A 15432-nucleotide genomic window follows, 5' to 3' on the forward strand; every position below is an offset into this window, starting at 1 on the left:
GCATGAGCGCATGCAGGTATGAACATGAAGAGAGAGAGAGGGGGGGGAGGGGGGATGGAGATTTGAAACGAGAGTGGATGGAATGAATGAAAAAAAAAAAGGCAAATAAAATAGTATCACTTTGTTTCTCTTTCTGTGTCTAACGTGTCTGGAAAGCCAGCTCCAGTGTTGTTAGATATGTTGTCCTTTTCCAGTTCTAAGAATGTTCCATACAGTCCCTCCCTGTTCTGAGCTCTAGACACAGTGAAAATGAGGTCACTGCATGTGTGGCCCATAAAAGGCTGCGAAACCTTTAACCTTTGGCCTAACCTTTTTACTGTTTTTCCTGGTCTGTTATCACTTCTTTCCATTTTCGATGCAGTTCTTTTTTCATATGCATGGTTGGAAAGAAATTCATTCATTTGTGTGTGTGTGTGTGTGTGTGTGTGTGTGTTTCTTCCTTTTCTTTTTTTTTTAGATACTTGTAACTTAAATGGAATATTTAGCAATGAATGCAATTCCTCTCACCCGTTCCTCTTATGTCACAAGGTACCCAATATGTGTGTGTCTATGTGTGTGTGTGCAGGCCAATATATCCCGCCAACAGACTTGTTCAGTATGTTGCATAATCTGTTTCTCTTTTTATATTTTAAGATGTGGTTGTAAAACACCCCTTTCCCTTTCCCTCCCTCTCTTACTTCTTTCTTTAATATATCTTATTTTGATTTAAATGGACTGTTGCCTTCCCATCTCAGTTCAGATCTTTGTCTCTCGGTTTGCATTTTTATATTTAAGAAAAATGGTATGAATCTTTTCATGCTTTTATTAATTGTTAATGAAAACCAGCAAGTTTTGTTCAAAGATTATCAGAATATGTGACATTGGTTTTCATAACCAGTATTCAAATAACTTTATATTGTTTAGTTGTTTTTTTAACATAACTTGTGATTTTATTTTCATAGAATGTATCAACGTGTGCCTTGAACTGCTTAATATTTTTTGTTATTTATCAACAACTGCTGGAAAAAAATTTGAAATCGCTTCTTTTTTTTCATAATAAAAGGTTTTTGTTTTTTGGGGTTGCTTTTGCTTCTAATTCTGATGTGTCTGTTTGTATAAAGAATGTGTCTAATTCGTCTTATATATGTGATTCATTTATGAGCATGTGATGGTGGTAAAATTGATTAGTTTGTTTTCTAGTTTAATCAGAAAGTTATTTTGAGTTGATCACATTGCACAGTCATGACAGTTGTTTCCATTGATAATTTGCCTGTTTCAGTACATTCCCATTGTGTTGTTTTCATACCACCTTGTATCCTCTCTCTCTCTCTCTCTCTCTCTCTCTCTCTCTCCCTCTCCCTCTCTCTCTCTCTCTCTCTTGTGTGTGTGTGTGTGTTGTGATTTTCTATTCAAGAAATTGTTCTTCTGTTTTAAATCACATGCTTTGAAAAAAAAAAAGTAAAACGTTGTATCATGACTCTTCCTAATTCCTTCACTTTGTTTTTTTCTCTCTGTCAAACATGTCTCTGACGCTATCTATATTTTCTTTGATATTCCTCCCTTCTTTTAAAAAATAAATAAATACTTTGTTTAAAGCATGGACTGTTCTTGTAATGTGCTGATGAAAGAAGGGTATGCATGCAGTTTGTGTGTGAGACAAATATTAAAAGATACATATCCAATGACTTTTGATCCAAGAAAATTGCATGTTTAGGAAGTTTACAAGTTTAGGAAGTAAAGTACATGTCAGCAGATGGCAAAATTGTCAGTGGATTAAAGACATAACTAGAATACCCAAGGCTGCTGAAGCATTCAATTTCCTGGACAACATCTGGAAAGACCAAAATAGTAGTAAAAAGAACAAAGCTGAACCTATTCAAATCCATTGCCCTCATGGTCCTAATTAAACTTCAGATCTGAAAGTTGGTACTGTACAATTCATTCATTTTGCCCATTGCTCCTGGTGGAGCATAGGCCATCGACGACCCCTTGCCATCGCACTCTGTTCTGGGCTGTTCTGGCCATTCCAGTCCAGTTGGTCCCTTGCTGCTTCAGCTCTGCCTTGGTATCTTGCCTCCAGCTGTTGCGAGGCCGGCCTCTCTTCCTCTTTCCCTGCGGGTTCCAGGTCAGGGCTTGGCGTGTGATGCTGGACACTGGCTTTCTGAGATTGTGTCCAATCCAGCCCCACTTCCTTTGCAGTATCTGCTTGGCCACTGGTTCCTGTCCCGCTCCCTCCCACAGATCTTCGTTTCAGATCTTCTCCTGCCATCGGATCTTGTAGATGCGCCTCAGACAGGTGTTGAAGAATGTCTGAATCTTCTGCTGCATCGTCTGTGTTGTCCGCCATGTCTCTCATCCGTAGAGCAGAATTGACTTCACATTGGAGTTGAAGATGAGGAGTTTAGTTTTCATACTGATTGCTCCAGATGCCCAGATGTTTTGAGCATGATGAAAGCTGTTCTTGCCTTGCCAATTCTGGCTGTGACGTCTCGGTCCATGCCTCCCTGTCGGTCAACCATGCTTCCCAAGTAGACGAAAGACTCCACCTGCCTGATGGGCTCTCCACCGACTGTGACTGGTGTGTTGGCAGTGGTGTTGATCTTCATCAGCTCAGTCTTCTTCTTGTTGATCTTGAGCCCTGTACTGGCTAATGTGGTCTCCAGGCAAGTGGTCTTGTCCTGCATCTGGCTGTGGTTGTGTGACAGGAGCGCCAGGTCGTCAGTGAAGTCAAAATCTTCCAGCTGTGTCCAGAGTGTCCACTGTATACCGTTGTTCCTGCCTGTTGTAGTGGTCTTCATGATACAGTCGCTGACCAGGAGGAAGAGGAACAGTGACAGCAGGCACCCCTGACGAACTCCAGTCTTCACCTCGAAACTTTCGGACAGCTGGCCTGCGTGGGCAATCCTGCAGCTCATGTCCTGGTAGGTGCACCGAACGAGGGAGATGATCTTCTCTGGGACTCCGTAGTGCCTCAGCAGCTTCCACAGCGTCTCCCTGTCCACACTGTCGAAGGCCTTCTCATAATCTATGAAGTTGATGTAGAGGGGGGAGTTCCACTCCAGCGACTGCTCCACGTTGATGCGCAGGTTGGCGATCTGGTCGGCACAGGATTTGTTCTGCCGGAAGTCTACCTGCTGGTCTCGGAGCTTGGGGTCGACAGCCTCTTTCATCCTTTCCAGTAGAACCCTGTTGAGAACCTTGCCTGGCGTTGACAGGAGCATGATCCCTCGGTAGTTGCTGCAGTCCCTGAGGTCTCCTTTCTTCGGCAGCTTGATGATGATTCCTTCTTTCCACTGGGCTGGTACCTCCTCCTTCTCCCAGATCTTGCTGAAGAGGCTGTATAGCATGTTGACAGCTGTTTCCATGTCTGCTTTGATGGCTTCTGCTGGTATCTCGTCCAGCCCTGCAGCCTTCCCATTTCTCAGTCATGATGGCCTTCTTGATCTCTACCTTTGAGGGTTTGTCGCAGCTGATGGGCAGTTCTGTTTCTGCGGGTGGAATGTCTGGTGGTGCGCCAGGGGTGGGACGGTTCAGCAGCACCCTGAAGTGTTCTGCCCATTGTTTCAGCTGTTCCTCAGTTGTTGTCAGTGGGTTCCCGTTCTTATCCTTCACTGGCTTGTCTGTCTGCTGGAACTTGCCCGTCAGCTTCTTGGTCACCAGGTACAGGTCCTTCAGGTTCCCCTGTCCGGCTGCTGCCTCTGCTTGACTGGCCAGGTCGTCAATGTATTCCCTCTTGTCTTTCTTGATGCTCCTCTTTACATCTCTGTCCGCTGCTGTGTACTCTTCCTGTGCCTTTGCCTTAGTTGCTCTTGTTCTGCTCGTGTTCAGCAAAGTTTTCTTCCCTTTCCTTGTTTCCAGTTTGTGGATGGTGTTGGCAGAGATCCATTCCTTGTGCCGAGTTTTCTTCTTGCCAAGGACCTGTTGGAAAGGCTGATCTGGAATGCTGCTTGTGTGTCCTTGTTTCGGAGCAGTCCAACATTGTACCTTGTCCGTGTGTTGTTGGCGTTGGTGAATCTCTTGAGGCGAAGTCTCACTGTCGTCGTAAGAAGGTGGTGGTCTGATGACACATCGGCTCCTCTCATCACTCGTACATCCTGCCATGATCTCCTGAACTTGCGGCAAATGCAGATGTGGTCGATCTGGTTTTCCGTGACGTGGTTCGGGGATCTCCATGTGGCCTTGTGGATGCGCTTGTGTGGGAAGATACTTCCTCCTATCACCAGCTGGTTCAGGGCCCACAGGTCTGCAAAGCGCTCACCATTCTCATTCATTTGTCCCAGTCCGTGTGCCCCCATGGTGTCCTCGTAGCCGGTGTTGTCTCTTCCGATCTTGGCGTTGAAATCTCCCATCAGTATGGTTATGTGTTTGGCTCCTCTTCTGTCTATCACTGTTTGTAGTTGTTGGTAGAAGTCATCTTTCTTCTCTTCTTCTGCATCATTGGTGGGAGCATAGCACTGGATGATGTTCAGCCTGATGTCATTCTTCTTGGTGGTAAACTTGGCTGTGATGATGCGGGAGTTGACAGATTCCCAGCCGATGAGTGCTCCCTGTGCCTCCGGTGCCAGCATCAGGGCCACACCTTCAGTGTGGGGGGCTCCATCCTCTGTGTGTCCTGAATACAGCAGTTGCTCTCCAGATGAAAGTCTCATCTGCCCTGACTGTAGCCACCTTGTCTCACTCAATCCTAGCACTCCGATATTGTAGTTTTTCATCTCTCTCGCTATTTGGATGGTTCTTCTGCTTCATACATCGTTCTGATGTTCCATGTAGCTACTCGCGTTGTTGTCCTGGGTGTCAGAAGGGGAGTCAGCCTTGCAGCTTCCTTTCGGCTTTCACTGCACCGCGTCATAAGTCTCCAGGACGGAGACCCTTCCTTGCCCAGGTGAATGTTTTGGTTCTTTGTCGTCGATGCTTCTGTAACTGGTCTTTTTTACAGGCAGGGTAGTTAGCCCTACGCAAACCCCTTTATCCTCCTGGAGAGGTGGTCCTGCCTTAGTCGCCTTTTACGACATGCATGGCAGGCCAGTGGGTCTATTCTATCAGTGCCCAGCCCACAGGGCAAGTGCTGTACAAACGCATTGGATAATACATTCCCAGGATGCCATTGAAAGCGAGTGCTTTGGGATGATTCTAGGCATTAGATGGAATGAGTTTAAAACCAGCCAAAAAGTTTATAAGAGAAATTGCTCAACAGCCATATATGTCAAACATCATCAGAAAGAAAAGATGGAAATATTATGGCCATATATTGAGAAACGGCATTAAAAGACTACCAAACGAAGCACCATTTTGGAGGCTGAAGGGGAAAAGGACACCCAAAAAAACCACCCTCAGAACAATAACACTCCAGTCTGAAACTACCCACCATTTTATTATATCATGTTTTTGTGTCAGCGTTGCAGTGAATCACCTAAAATTAGCGATTTAATCCAAGCACTGCAGCGTCAGTGCAGGGAAATCCAGAATGAGTGGTGGATCAACCTCGTTAAATTAAGAGAAATCAGCTTCAGCTTTACACAGACACAGGTGACTACAGAGGTCATTATGAAGCTCTGAAGACAGTGTACGGTCCTTCAAGTTCACACCAGGACCAGTGTCTTTTGCGCAGTGCAGACCAGGCCACGCACTTCTCACAAACAAGACGTCCATCCTTCACCAATGGACTGAACACTCAGTCCAGACTCTGTTCAGCGCCAGCTGCAGAGTTCAAGATTCGACAGTTCTTGGAATCCCGCAACAGCCGGCAGTAAGATCAGAACTGTACTGGGTGAGATTCCAACTTGAGAAGAGACTTAGGCTATACAGCAGCTGAAAAATTGCAAGGCAGCAGATATAGATGCCCGGGAATTCCACCAGATTTGGAAGCATGGTGGCGCAGCGTTATACAGAAAGCCAGTCTCCATGAGTTCCTTTCCCGCTGCTGGGAAGATGGCAAACTACCACGTAGGGCTGGTCGTGACGAAGTTATCGTCACCCTGTATACTAAGAACAGAAGAGATCTAAAAGTCTGAGTGCTCCAGCTATCGGCCGGGTATAATGCTACATTCCATCGCGGGGAAAGCGGCCCCTTGTAAGAGTATACCTTCTCCTGCAGAGACTGATGTCCATCTACCATCACAGAAGAATACATACCAGAGAGCCAGTGTACGTGGCTTCAGAGCCAGCCCGAAGCACCATGACCGACATTGTATTTGTTCTCAGGCAGCTCCGGGAGAAATGTGGGGTAGGGACAGGACAAACAATGTACGTGACGTTTGTCGACCTCACCATACAAAGCGTTCGACACTGAGCAGACAAGATCCATGACAAGTCATGGAAGTTCCTCAGCATGGTCAATCAGTCCAGCTACATGGAAATGAGCATGGCCTAGTCCGGTACAGCAACGACCTTCAGAGCCTTCCCAGGCTTCAGCAGAAAACAACCGGCGCGTTGCGTCCTCGCGCCAACTGAACTATTTCCGCCATCTCCCGCACCTCAACTGAGATGATTGCCATCCTTATCACATCACTGTCAGTGAAAGCTGAAAACAGTCCACCAGTTCAACTACTTCGTGGGGTGCACTATATCAGTCGTCAGATACCAAAAATCGACAAAGAATCAACTGAATTGACAGCAGAGACTTGCACATAGTGGCAGATTGTACAAACGAGTTTGGAACACCAACCATCTGAAGAAAGGCACAAAGATCAGCATGTACAGAGCCCTTGTTCTCAGTGACCGCTTATAGTTATGGTCTCCTCTTCGGCTCCGAGTCGTGGGTCACGGCTTATCATCATTACCTAGGTGTGTCTTCTTGAACGTTTCCACTAACGCTGCCTCCGAATCCCGCCAGAACTCACTGAGTTGACAAGCTGAGGTCACCAGCATCGAGGCCATGCTGTTGAAGACGCAACTACCAGTGCGCTGAGCTGGGCATTTCCCCAGGTGGACAGAGGACCCTCAGTGCCCAAGACTGTGCTGCAAGGGTAACTCTCCAATGACCGCCAACGTTACGGTGACAGAGGGGTACATAAAAAGAGGTACAGGGACTCGATATATCATTCAATTGAAGAAATCCCTCAGCGGCTGTCACATTGACCTGAATCGACAGTGGCCCACTCTAGCCGCAGATCGTGCGATCTGGCGACATACCACTGAGTAACATACCATCCGCCAGTCTGTCACCTCATCCTCAGTAATGATCCAGTCTTCGTTCGGGAAGCCAAGCCACTATGATGATAAAACCGTCATTAGCATTCACCATCCCCTTGAAAAACAAGAGTATCAGAATCAGGCGTCACTGCGCTCGGACAAATCTATATACGCTACACTACATCTGCCAAGCAGATGCCCGACCAGCAGCGTTACCCAACGCGCTTAGTCAGGCCTTGAGTAAAAAAGAGAGAAAATAATAATAACAATAAATGAAAATAAATAAAAAGACAATAATGATGATAAATACACAAATAAGCAAATAAATGTAAAACATGCAGAACACATTCACACACACACACACACACACACACACACACACATGCATGCATAACAGATATGCAACAACTGAACATACAGTTTCACAGATATGAAAGCACTACTTGAACAAATACACATAAACTGACGTACACGAGCCCCGACACACACACACACACACACACACACACACACACACACTCTTTTGCCCCTCCACTCAAGTCTCCATCATCCTTTCCCTCTTCCTCTTTTCGTCATTATACTTCGAGCATTACTTCCCTTGGAATAAGACAAAATGGCTGTGCCGTCATGCAGACTGCTGGCAACGTGCAGACTGTTTGAAAGATTGGTGATTACTGGTTCTGCATCAACAAATGCTCGTGAGTCGATTGACATTTTCTTTAGTTCTCTCACTCAGTTTTAATGTGCAATGAGTCACCGTATTGGTACTTCTGCTTTGTTACGTCCAAAGTTGTAATGATCTTACTTGGATGGCTAAGTCAATGTCAAACACCGGAGCGTTGAGATTAAAATTATACAGAAAAATGGAGACTGTATCGAAGATGGGTGTGTACAGTTTTACCATTTTGGGCCGGTTAAACAAGAATTAGCCTGTTTAAAAGACTCCCAATCAAGCTTATGGAAAGTTCCCAAACGATTGACAGTAAGGGTCGACAGTGTGTGTGTGTGTGTGTGTGTGTGTGTGTGTGTGTGTGTGTGTCACTGTATCAGTGTATGTCATGTGTATACATGTGTGTTCATGTACATGCTTTATTTCTAATATATCACACATTTTGAGAGCAATGTACAAGTCAGCTAAAGTGAATAAAATTTGCATTTCACTCATCATCCACTGTTCAACTGAAGAACAGTTGATACAACAAGGACAATAACATGAGTTGCTAAAAATAGTAAAATACTGAGTCGGTAAAAAAAAAAAAAAGGAAAAAGAAAAAGAAAAAAAAAGCTCAGTACTGAGTACTGCCTAGTACTGGTACAGTGGCAGAAAAACTCTTCTCTTACTCTTCTCTTACATGTAACAATGAAGGGTTTCTCAGACCTGAAAATACTAGTGTTACAAGCATTGCAATTCTTTGTTTGTTTTTTTAAGTAAAAATTATTTCTTGACAGGATTTCATTCGGCACACACCCATGGGCCTCAGGCACATTTCACCACAAGATGTATTGGTGGTGGAATGCCACTGCTTTCCTCTGAACATCAGTCAGTGTGTGGGACCTTTGGCAACCATGTGACTATACCTCACCGCAATCGCACTTGGTACACTGACAAAAGGATCAGCGGGAATCTGGGGTAAGTTGGTGAGCAATACATAAAATTGTTCATAATATACACAGCATGAGTCTGTTGAGCATAGTGACAAACACATGATAATTGTGTAGTATTTGCAGAGCTTTAGAGATGCTGTCATTCTTTTTTTTGGGGTGGGTGGGGGGGTTGTTGTTTTTGGTTTTTTTTTTTTGGTTTTCAGGAAGATGAGTGTACTCTCCAATCTCCAAGTATGTTGTAAAAAACAACAACCCAACAACAACAAACAAATAAAAACAACTTATAAAATGGATGATGACGACTCGAGGATGGCTAACATAAATATGACATTGTTTTCCTTTTCTCTTTGCTTGATTTATTTATATAAGAATGATCCAAAAGATATGGAAAAGTTATATAATTTTTACAAATTTAGACTTCTGGCAAACTCATGTAGATAAATAACGCACACACACACATGTGACATATGTTATTATACAGTCACAGACACACACAGACAGACACAGGGACACATACACAGACACGCACACATGCTCCCATGCATGCATGCTCATACACATTGATTACAAATATAATGCAAGTAATTTACTATTTGTTATTTAGGAAGGCTATTCAATCAAATATTTGAAGTACAACAAATTCTATGATTTTAAAAATCATCCAAAGGAGAACAATGAGCATAACATATATTTCTAGCCAGCTTTGTCTTTGTCTGTTGGTACAATAGACCACAATGTAGTAAACCCTGTACATTAAGTTTCCTTTTCCCTCAGAGTTGTGGGAGTGGAAAAGGTGGATCCTGACTTCACTCCAATCACTGACCAGACAGAAGGTCAAGGTGAGTCGGCTTGTCTCATATCCCAATAATATTGACTTTAATATATATGATATATCCACATCAGATAGCTAGATCAGTAAATTTAGCATCATAGACATCCAGGCCATCTCCAAAAACATGCCTGAGACGGATCCTGCAGTGTGTCAAATGTTATGACGGACTTAGTGACAAATGTCCTCAAGTTCAAGTCCCCCATGACCTTTAGTCGGGAAGACATGGAGTTGCTTGTCGGTCAGCTGGATCCCATTCTGTCAGACAGAGAGTGGTCAAGCTGATTTAACATCTTAATGATCTTCCATTCACCGTCTTCTGCACTCACCCACCCATCTGTCTGCAGCAGGAGTTAGTAAAGTGGCACCCAGTCAACATGATGAAGTCACTGACAGTCAGTATTTTTTGGGTTTTTTTTTTAATAGAAATTATGCAAATGGGATATTTTGATCATGGGCCATGTAAGGGTGTATCCCCTTAGATGCTCAGTATTCTAAAAAGCAAGTTTGGTCTTACACTTTTCATCATATAAAGATGTTTCACATAGATCTGTTCATGAAAACTCTGCCTTGCCTTTACCATACCTCATGTATTGGACCCAAGAAGAAGTATGTAACATGTGAAAGGACGGTCACAAGATTTTATACTGAAGTCATTTTCACCACCACCAACAACAAAATAAATTACTGATAGTCTAATGCAAGGAATCAACTGGAATGCAAGTTTTGAAACTTAAATGTGTGAATGTTTGTTTTTTTTGTTTTTTTTGCCCAGTAGCTGTCAGTGTGAGTCCCCCATACACAGCCAGCCACACTGTCCAAGGTTCATCTACTGCAGTGCACTCTCAGTGTTTGGTCACTTGGGGTCCACACACCAGAGGAGAATACTTGAATGCTTTAAATGATTATGGTTGACAAGTTGATGCATTTCTTCTTCTTCTGTTTTTTTTCCCCCATCTTTCTTGTCTTTCAGAAACTTGGAAGACAATTGTTCCAGAATTTCCACTAGCTGTCAGTTCTCTTTCCATTCCTCGTTTGGAAAGAAACCTAAGGAGATGTTCAGCACCTTTTTGAGCAATTTATTCATCTATTTATATTTTCAGATATTGGAGTCAAACCATTTATCAGCCAAGTGACTCTGCTCTACAGCAGTGATATAGATGCTGTTCCAGATTTACATTTTATTTTCATACTATACATCTGTATCTTGTGCCAGAGGGGAAGGATTAGAATAATTAATGGGCTTAGTGTAGTTAATCTGACAAAACAGATCTTTCTTTGCAATTCATAAGCAGGTGGAAGATGTTGTCCAGGTGTTTTTTTCTACGTCTTGTCACTTTTGCTTCTTGGTTTGAATTGGCTGAAAAGACTTTTGAGATGGGCTTGGCAGTGGGTGAGAATTTTTGGAACAGACTTTGAAGGAGGTGACTTAGTTCTTTTCATGTGTTTTGATGGAGTCAGGGAACGTAATCCACCTCCAGTATGATTCATTTTGACTAATTGTGATGGATTTCTACCTGAAGATTTAACAAAACCTTTTTTAAATCAGTTAGTCGAACTTGTTATTGATTTGATGGGTGGGTCTTTGCTTTCAGAGTTATCTCAGATGGTGAACACAAGTCTGGCACGGGGAGAGGAGGGACGACTGTTTGCTGTGGTCTCCATCAAGAACCAGCAGCGGAAGGTGACAGTGGAAGATGTTCTGGTCGTCGATACTGAGTTTGCGCCTACTGTGGGAGACAGAATACGATTGGAAAAGGTAGGTTTTAATTATAAGCGTAACGTTCTGAATTTTGGAGATGATATTAGGTTCTGTGTATTTGTGCTGCCCCATCATCTGCATTGCTCTCAGCCTTCTAATTCTGAGTCCTCCGTATACAGCCATAGCTGGATTTGTCTGTCTTAGGAAGTGAGATTCAGTATGAAGGAAATCAAGTGACACCTGGTGTAGAGAAAGAATTGAGGGTGTATTAGTGAATGTAAAGGAAAAAACCTGTGTTCTTGTTTTGTCTGACAAACAGTTTGACAATCATTTGATTATCTGTGGTGTCAGATTATAAGAACCATGACTTACAGAGTGACTGTTTTCTGTTTTGATAATGCATCATAGACTGCATGTGTTATGACAGTGACATTCATAAACACACATGAATCTGCACATACATAAATTGTGCGCATAAACACACATGACTCATATTTAGCGCATATAGACACATGCTCTCACGCACTTGCATACACTCATGCTCACGAGTTGAGCCAATATGAATGTAAAACAAATATTGAAAATATTTGTCCTGCAGAAAAGCATTTGAATCTGTTGAAAATTGAATGCCTTGAATTAAAAAAAAAACAACAACAACAAAAACTTTAACTTGTGAAGCAGAGGTTTGATTTGAAAGAAAGAAATACCATGTTGTTGATGACTGTTGTGTCAACGATGCTGATTATTTTCCCCACAGGTCTTACTGGTGGGAGGAAAAGATTTCACACTGCTTGGTCAGCCGATCTTGAGGTATGTGTTGTTGAATAACTGCTAGATTCTGATATATATATATATACAATATATATATAATCTTTCCCAAATCGTTTTTCTCATCTTGAAAGAGAGAAAGTCATTGAAGAGTGTGGAACTTGGAGATGTGAGATTGAGATGAGAGAGAGAAACGAAACAAAATTTTATTTGACCAGGGTAATGAAATAAGCAAAACATATGATTTTTTTCCATCCAGCCCAGGGGTATAAAAGAAAGGGAAAAAAAGAGGGATGTGGGAGGTTACAGCTACATCAAAGAACATATGAACACAGAACTATTAACAAGAAAGATCAAGGACAAATTTCACTGAAAATCACATGAGAAACTTATGAAAAAATACTTCAAAGCAACAAACTAAAGAACTCTCTATCTCCACCCAGTCTCATTCCCTCCAACCCCATGCACTTAGTGAAAGCCTTAGATTTCAACATTCAGTCGTAAATTTGAGAGAGAGAGAGAGAGAGAGCTATCTAGCTCATGTGTTTAGTCAAAAACAAGTGTATCATTTGAAAAACAATTATTAAATGCGACCAAGTTTAATAATTTATAGTGAACATGCATCATTATATTGTTCTTGAGCTGGTGGAAATGTTTTATAGGCTGACCATCTGGACACTGAACTGATTCAAAGGCAAGGCTGTTTGCTTGGACAGAGGGACTGTATGAAACCTGTGAGAAAAGGAAGAGAAAAGGTGCATGTTAAACACTACCCAGCACCGAGTAATAGCTCTCTTGTTTTTTCAGACTTTACTGTTCACATTGCCTTCAAAGTCATGTTTTCATGTTCTTGATTGGAGCCGGTGTTTAAAACTGCTTTGGATTTTTAAAGCACTTTTTGTTCCCTTTGAGTTTTGTCTTCATTTGTCTAGCTTAATGTTTTTTGCAGCTCGTAATGTTTCTGCTCATGTTTCAGTCGAGAGCAGGTGCGTGTGGAAGCCACAGTTATAGAGAAGACTCTTTCACACAACCAAGTCTGGTCAACGTACAAGAGACGAAAGAGGTCCCGAAAAATGAAATGTAAGTTTTTGCTTACAGTGAAAATACAAATTTAAAAAAAAAGTGATTTTTATTTCTCTTGAATTTGAAGGGAACCAAAAGAAAAAAAAAAGGGAGTTGTGTCTTTTGAATTCTTTTTACCTTTGAACATTCGTTGTAACATCATTAGCAGTTGCATATGTCATGTGCTGAATGCATCACTGGTAATGTGCAAGTACCAAGACAGCATGATTTTTTGTTGTCTGTATTGTAGTACCATTTACCACCAGGCCACCACACCATTTATCAGTGATAGTGTCTGTTCTGTGATGTGAGCTTCAGTTATTGAGACTGTACTGTACCGTGAGCATCCATGACAAGGTCTGTACTATGCTTAGACAGTCAGTGACAGTGTCTTCATCATGCCAGGAGTGTCAGTGAATGCAAGTGTATCTGTGTGTCTTACCACCTTCTAAGGAAGGTGGCGGAATGGTTATCTGCCAATACAGTGTCCATGAAGGTCTTGGTTTGAATCCCATTTTTGCCCTTTCTTCTTAAGTTTGACTGGAAAATCAAATTGAGCATCCAGTCATTCAGATGAGACAATAAATCAAGGACCTGTGTAAAGCATGCACTTGCTACACTGAAACAGCCCACATCAAAATTCTGCAGAATATATCCACACTGATGGCAACAAAGGCATTGTCCACTGGCAAAATTCTGTAGAAGAAATCCACTTTGATATTTACAGAAAGATATACATGCACTCAAGGCCTGACTAAGGGCATTGGGTTGACTATGTGTGTTGGGTTTTGCAGCTGATCATGCATTTGCCAGGCAGATGTGGTGAATGTATAAACACATGACTTTGTTCAAATGCAGTGACACCTCCTTGAGAAACTGAAACTCCTATGTTGCAGTGTTCCGTGACCCCCACACCATGATGGTGATCAACCGTATTGAAGTGAGTCCTGTTCCAGAAGCGTGATACAGAAACGTGGCAGCAAGTACAGTTTGGTGACCGTTGATGAGAGAGTGAGGCATGCCTGGTAAATGACAGGTGTCGTAGCAGTCTTAACTAAATCATTGCTGTTTGTAATGAATGTCCTCTCCTCTTCTCCCACAACTCTATGAAGTCATTGGGACGCCGCACAGAGGAACTGTTCACCAGATTCCTCCAGGTCTGTTGGTTGTGTGTCAAAGCCTGTGGCTATACAAATAGTTTTCCTTTCCATTGAAAATTTTTACTTACTCTAAACATAGAACAAATCTGTTCAGAGGATTATTAAACAAATGGTACAGTGTAAAGTATAAACTAAAAAAAATTGCTGTTTGTGACATTGTCATTCAAAACTTTTCAGATTGCATCCCATTTTGGGGGAAAAGAGAATGATTTGTAAACTTATACAGTAATAGTTGGCATAGTGGTAATATTATTTCTGCCCTGGAAAATGTGTAATAGTGAGCACATATACACACTTCTCCCTCAGTTCCACAGAATGATGTACATGTATGTTAGAACTTTGAGCCCAAGAAACTGCAGTTAGTAAAAAGTCAACTGGAAAAATCTTTGAAATACTATGGATTTTGTGTTCACAGTAAAACTGTAACAGGCAGTAGGCAATGAGGTGTGAGTGTGAGAATGTTCATTGGTGAATTCCTGTAAAATCTTCAGTCATATTCATAGCCCTATAATGTTTTATTGTTTTCAAGATTGTAAATATATATTGTGAAGAAAATGTGTGTGTGTGTGGTTGAAACACTTTTTACGAAGCATTTCACTTGACCGACTACTATTAAATGATTTGTCTGTAAATAAGGGTGGGCAATCCCCAACATAGACCTATGTCCAAAATTTTGTGGCTGGATTTTTTCTCTCTCAGGTTGCTTTTGAGTTCAAGAGGGTAGACTAGATCCACATAGTTGACCATCATCCACATTGCCAGTGTGTTTGATGAGAATGTTGCCATCACTACCTGGCCAGCACTGCACTTGAGAGATGTGTATCTTTCAGCTTCAGCTAGTGCCAGACTTTGGGGCCCTCTCTTGTAGTCTTGTCCTGACATGGGAAGGTCTCTGTAGAGTTGTGGTTCGAACCCTTGTTGGCCATTGTTATAATCTATGTAGGTGACCAGTAGTCAGTGACTATGCTTTACTCCCTTCTTCTGCCTTAACTATGTGAGAGTGATTGGGGCACAGCACCACAGCAGAACACCAGATTCCTCCACATCTGTTGGTTGTGGGTCAAACCCAAAGCCTGGGTCTCTGCAAATGGTTGACACTCTGACTTGTACACTAACTGTTTTTGTTTTTGATTATAATTTTGAGAGAGATAATTTAGATGGGGATCATTTAGATACAGATGTGGGTGCTATCCGGA

At 42.3% G+C, this 15432-nt stretch overlaps 1 protein-coding gene across 1 annotated transcript; it reads left to right on the forward strand.

Moving 5' to 3' along the window:
* The first annotated feature begins 7692 nt into the window (after positions 1 to 7692).
* On the forward strand, positions 7693 to 15432 carry LOC143297898 (large ribosomal subunit protein bL21m-like). The gene is made up of 7 exons (XM_076610433.1): positions 7693 to 7808; positions 8560 to 8740; positions 9490 to 9554; positions 11140 to 11303; positions 12004 to 12056; positions 12991 to 13094; positions 13973 to 15432. Exons 1-7 carry the CDS (start codon positions 7724 to 7726, stop codon positions 14038 to 14040), a joined length of 720 nt encoding a protein of 239 aa, XP_076466548.1. The 5' UTR covers positions 7693 to 7723; the 3' UTR covers positions 14041 to 15432.

This window comes from Babylonia areolata, chromosome 23, assembly GCF_041734735.1.
Source record: "Babylonia areolata isolate BAREFJ2019XMU chromosome 23, ASM4173473v1, whole genome shotgun sequence".
In the NCBI taxonomy this organism is placed as follows: domain Eukaryota; kingdom Metazoa; phylum Mollusca; class Gastropoda; order Neogastropoda; family Buccinidae; genus Babylonia; species Babylonia areolata.

Coding starts and splice junctions, on each gene's coding strand:
- LOC143297898 (XM_076610433.1), top strand. CDS start 7,724: ATGGCTGTGCCGTCATGCAGACTGCTGGCAACGTGCAGACTGTTTGAA. Junction 7,809..8,559: donor TTCTGCATCAACAAATGCTC/GTGAGTCGATTG, acceptor ATTTCTTGACAG/GATTTCATTCGGCACACACC. Junction 9,555..11,139: donor TGACCAGACAGAAGGTCAAG/GTGAGTCGGCTT, acceptor CTTTGCTTTCAG/AGTTATCTCAGATGGTGAAC.